This window comes from Nilaparvata lugens, chromosome 11 (assembly GCF_014356525.2).
Source record: "Nilaparvata lugens isolate BPH chromosome 11, ASM1435652v1, whole genome shotgun sequence".
NCBI classification, from domain to species: Eukaryota; Metazoa; Arthropoda; class Insecta; order Hemiptera; family Delphacidae; genus Nilaparvata; species Nilaparvata lugens.
This window is the reverse complement of record NC_052514.1, coordinates 31,668,834-31,674,695: the sequence shown is the minus strand read 5'-3', so window position 1 is coordinate 31,674,695 and position 5,862 is coordinate 31,668,834. Positions and strand designations below refer to the sequence as shown.

At 31.8% G+C, this 5,862-nt stretch overlaps 1 protein-coding gene across 1 annotated transcript in view; it reads left to right on the top strand.

Moving 5' to 3' along the window:
• The window catches only part of LOC111054934 (blood vessel epicardial substance), a 107,036-nt gene extending 101,374 nt beyond the window's left edge, over positions 1-5,662 (top strand). The window contains exon 8 of the mRNA XM_039437390.1: positions 1,457-5,662. Within this exon, the coding sequence (XP_039293324.1) occupies positions 1,457-1,878 (422 nt within the window). The 3' untranslated portion in view covers positions 1,879-5,662. The remainder of the gene's footprint in view (positions 1-1,456) is intronic.
• The last annotated feature ends 200 nt before the right edge of the window (positions 5,663-5,862 follow it).

Below are 5,862 nucleotides of genomic sequence, written 5' to 3'. Positions count from 1 at the left end.
AGCAGAACTTCAGCTGTACCAACCTAAACAATGCTGATAAAAAGCAGCAGCTGATCAACAAAAATTGGCAAGGCAGTAGTACCAACACAGTATTCTTGTAGCGGGAGTTTCAAATGTGCGGACATCATTGATTGGTTTCATCACAGATTCAAGATATCACAGATTCTTGTTTATACTATTGAATAAATCAATGATTGCTATTTTGTCAAGTACCGTCTCTATCAAAGGTATTTTATTTGTTTTCGTATGTTTGGAATTATGTGTTGATTTTAATTTTAAATGCAAATCAAATTATTTTCCCTATTTCATCTCATACAACTGAGGTCTGTACATGGGTGTAATAACAGTGGGCTGGTTTGAATCAGTTGCATCTATTTTCTCTATTTCTTCTCTTACAACTGAAGTCTGCAACGCAACTGCAACCGCAGGCAAAAATTAGCTGCATCGTTTACGCCTCCTTACTCAAATACTTTGTAGAGTTTGCAAAACAGTTTTGCTCACAACTTGTTTGCAACTGAAGCAGTTGCAAAGCAGTCATTCTATATGTTCGCTGGGCCTTAGAATATAAAACAATTTGATATGCTGAGATGTACATTGAACCTGGACATTATATGCGCTAGAATACTAATCATCATAAAAACAAATTATTTGCTGGAAATAAACTGATGAAATTCTCATTGATTCTTGGAAATTTGTGAATGGACTTTTAAAAATCTCCTCTGCATTTTCTTTAAAAATCTCTGTAAAAATTATAAATTGTAATTCAGGAGAAATAATAGCAAAGTTAAATTTCCCTTGGAGCGGACAATAATAGAGAGAAAAGACAGTAAAGGTTGAATCTGCATATGAAATATCTGTAATCTATTTCCTTTTCAGTTTTATTCCGAAATAATCATAAAATTGAATACGTAGCAGCATTGGTCCTAAGGTTGCAATTCCCAAGCAAAACAATCTATAGAACTCTAGTCCTACAGCTGCTTTGTGTTAATGGTTGTAGCAGACATATTATATATACACTACAATATAAGACAGCAATATTCAATAGCGTGGCTGGTAAGAGTCATTGCTTCGTGATTGGACCTTAAAAGCAAGACTTTCTTTCTCCAACTTAATTTCTCTCACCTCAAAATTGTAATTTGCATGTAGGGGAAGTTCAGGGGCCATAGAAATTCTCAAGGTCTCTCTCTCTCTCTATTCATACCATTGTTGGATATTTAGTACTTGATTCATTTGTGACCGATAACAACTGAACTGTTTTTTTTTCAAGAAACATAATACTGGTCTATGAATCAAAATTTGGGGATGGAACAGTTTTGGGATGTGTCTGTTGGTCCTTCCCCAATCATTTTAATGAAATGTTTTGTGTATAATTGAATATTTGTTATATACAATACCGTTGGATATTAAGTACTCAATGTTTTGTTGAAACAATAAACTTTTGCATTTGTTTGAACAGATGAATCCCCAGTCCACGGTGGTCAACAGTGCTGGATCCCAGTGGTGGCCAACCACTTCCCAGCCACGTCACCGTTCGCCGCAGCCCAGCCCCCCCACCACACCATCCATGCACCACCACCACCCCCCTGTCTGCCCGGACCGGCGACCTCAGCGGCCCAAATGGCCACTGCTCAGCAGCCGCCAGTCGCTCTCATTCCAGTCATTGTGCCTGTGATAGCTCCATCCTCCTCCAATCCCATCAGCCCCTCCTACCACCGGTCAACAGCCATCAATCCCATCACCCCCTCCTACCAGTCACCAGCCATCAATCCCATCAGTCCTTCCTACCGGGCGCCAGCCATCAATCCCATCAGCCCCTCGTTCCGACAGCCTGCACGAGTGCGTACTCGCGAGGTCAAGTTTGACGAGAGCCGTGTCTGACATCAGCTGTCTGTGCGGAGGAAGCGCGGAGCTTCCTTCCGCGATCGCGATCACCGCGAGACAGCTGTCAACGATCAGGAAACGATACCGCTATTTCAGTACCCGCCTGTATAATAGACTGTTGACAAACTTTGTAGACAAATGTGTTATGTTGACATTCCACTCACAATCCTTTAGGATTCCTAATGTGTACCTTTTTATTGTCTGATATTGTTTTGTCTTACCTGCATGTTATGACAAAATCTATTATGTTGACACTCCATTCACAATATTGCTTAGAATTCCTGATGTGTACCCAATGTGTACCTTTTCATTGTCTGATATTGTTTTGATTGTCGTACCTGTGTGTTATGGCGATATGATATGTTGACATTCCACCCACAATTGCTTAGGATTCCTAATGTGTAGACTAACATTTGAATGTCTGATATTGTTTTTCCTACCTGCATTGCGAATTGATTCCTTGATAATAATATAATACCAATATACCATATTATTGTGTAACAACCATTAGTTTAAATTTTTCTGAAATTCAATTGTTCTAATCCATATGCATGAAATGCATATTGTCAAGGAATTGTATGACTATTTCAATTATCATTACACTTGAATCTTACAATATATGGATCGATTTTTGCTAGTTTCATGAAAGTGCTTCCTTTTGTTATAAAAGTGGGACTTATTATATTTAGTTAAACCTGATTATTAGCCTAGAATTAGTATTTTTTGTATGCTCAATTAAAGAACATTATAAAATCAATATCATTGCAATGAAAAAGGCCTATTATAATAAGTAACATTAACATTTTATATTTGCAACATGGTTCGCTATTTTGTCTAGTTTTAATTCAAATTAATAGTTCCATCAATTAGATTATTTTGATAAAATTTTATTGTATACCTAAGAAAGTTCCTTTGACTTGTTTGATCGTAATCAAAGAGCTTCTAAAGACTTTTTTCAATTAAAATCACGTTCTTAACAGTGTATGCAAAGATGTTAACTGATAATGTTTATTATGAGTGGAATGTCAAATGAAGATAACTAAAGTGATAATTTTTATACAACGATGAAGTTTTGAAAAGACTTGAAACGAAATCATCAGTTTATGTGACTTCCAACATGAAAGATGAAGATAAAAATAGAAAATGACAAACAAAAACAAAAATGTGATTATTATGACTTTTCTAAAACGAAAACTAGCATTAATGACAAATGCATATTGTAATATATGGTAAAGAAACATTGTTCTTCGCATTTAGTAGTGATTGTACTAAACTCACACCCATATTTGGCTACCGTACTGTAAATCAATTAATGTGACTGTAAATCACGGTTTTTTCACCGCTATTGTAATAACCAATTTATTGTCAAAGAATGCCTTCACATACCTTAAAAAATGACGAAATATAATACAAATAATATTTATAAGATATACAAATATTAGTACCTGGAAACGTTAAAGAGTGTAAAGAGTTTTTGAAATTTTACATTGCTTACAATTATTAAAAGTACTGTGGAGGAATATTATGATTGTATAATTTGTCTTATCTTTTTGATTTCTAGATAAAATGTTATTATTATCATTATTTGCTGTAATACGATTATAATATTATTTCAGAGTTCACCCCAGCTTAGCTTATCAATTAATTGGAAATAAATGGGATAATAAAAAGAAGCTTTAAGAGAGGATTGTTTAATTTCATTTTTAAATACCACTAAGTTCATTTTCTCATTTGTTACCTTCAAGTTAGGCTTATCTAAACCCTTGACTTCAGAGTAACTGTACATTATTGAAAAAAATTTACACTATAAAACCCTTTTATAAGAAGCTCTTTTCATTTTGACTTTTAAAATAGACTTGGAAGTATGTGATCAGACATTTGCCTGTAGTTTGATGAAGTTAGACAAGTAAATCAAATTTTTAGAGATCAAATCTCTGAATAAAATTATCATAGAATAAAATATCAGGTTAGAATTTGAATGATAAGCAATGAAGGATTATTTGGTAATGAGATAAGTATTGTAAGTAATGCTCAATACGTTTTTGATAAAATCCACAATTAACTAAATATCATTTAGAACATTTCAATTCTAGTCAAAATGTCTTCAACAAAATAATTTGTCCAATGTGTGTCGGTTAAGTTTTTTAGAACTTCAATAGAATATAAATGTGTTGATATCTCGATGTAGTCAGTTATCTAAGTGTTGAACAGCTATGTTCTTGTAGTGTTGTGTAAATTGTTTAAACATAAATATTATAATTGTACTGTTGATATTGTTGTTGTTATAATAGCTTCCCTGGATGTTTTTTATTTTTAATGTTATGAATATCAAGATGTTATAATACCCTGGATAACTGTGTAGCTCTCAAATAAATGTGTCTTAATGTGTTTCTAATAATTGAATGTGTACTGTATTTGTTGTGAATATATAATATAGTTTGAGATACGTGTAGTTTGACCTATCAGATACAAGGATACATTCCTATCTTCACTTTGAAAAGATTTCAACAATTCTTAAGTATTGTTCTATCAATGTTTATCTGGATACTTTTGTAATGAAAAAACTTTTGTCTGATACTTTTGTTATGTAGGAATAGGTACTCGATTTCATAGTGGATACAGGTTTATCATTTTTCATTACTTTCCAGTATTTTAATTATTGGTGATTGGTTGTTTTTACATAATTTATTATTATTGTATTTACCAGTCTACTGATATGTCTTAAAACCAATCCCATCATTCTTTATCCATAAATAAAAAGAATACAATACATTTAAACGTTGAATATCACTCAATTTATTCAAATTCACATACAGAGGTAGAAGCTCTGTCAATAATAATTTATCATGAAATAAATTCTTAAAGTTGTCGTTAATTTAATACCTACTGTACCGTAGGTACTCAATTATGTTGGCTTCTCAAGATTTTAAGAACGTACTCGTATAACAGAATTACCAATTGGGATAATTTTTTATTTATCTGAATTTTCAATATTTGAGTTGAAAAGATAATTCACAAACAACTTTACAAAAAAATCTCTAATATTACATCTCTAAAATCAACAGGACTTTAAACTAGAAAATTAAATGTGAGAGTCTCAATGGTGCCTTTTTTGTGTGTAATCCAAACCTATATAATCAGAATAATCATGCATTGAAAACTTCCATTAAATCTTCCAATCTTGTTTAATCTTTGATATTGTACTCTATTATCAACTCTCCTTACATTTTCAATTTGAATTTGAATTTAAATCTTCAGAATTTTATTTGTGTTTTAGAGAATGAAGGGTGCTTGAAACTAAACTGGCTATTCGCCTCTAATTACATTTTCCTGATTCTTGTTCTATCATCAAATCAAATAAATTGAAATTACAAATAATTCACACTTTTGAAGAATGAAATAAAAACTTACAAAGTACGTCAGATGGTATTAAATAAATTCATCATTACCGTATATAATTTTTAACATTGTGGTATTGCCATTGTTTTACACTATAAGTGAATACTTTAACAGTTCCGTAATATACATTTTAAAATTGTTTCATGATATTATTGATTGTTGAAGCTGTTGTTGACTGTTAATATTTAAGAAAGATTACAGAAAATCTCTATCATATAAATATCTGTGGCCTGAAATTGATAAATATTGTGAATATTGTTGTAAAGATGATCGTTTCATGGTATGTAAAGTTCGCTAATAATTGTAATTTTTATGGTTTTGTAAACTGATCATTTGAATGTACTGTATCATAACAAGGTTTGAACATGAAGCTTGATTACTATTTTGAGTTTTTATTGTATTTTTCCATTTTTCAATTGTATTCTTGTAGTTTCAAGCTCCACCATTGATCAGGAGCAGTGGAATTAAATTTTTGAAGATATTCATTCATGAGGAAAATGAATGAATATTACAATATATGATTCAAGGATCATTTGATATTGTGAAGAATTTCCAGTATAGTTCTAGTTTTATTGAAATAGG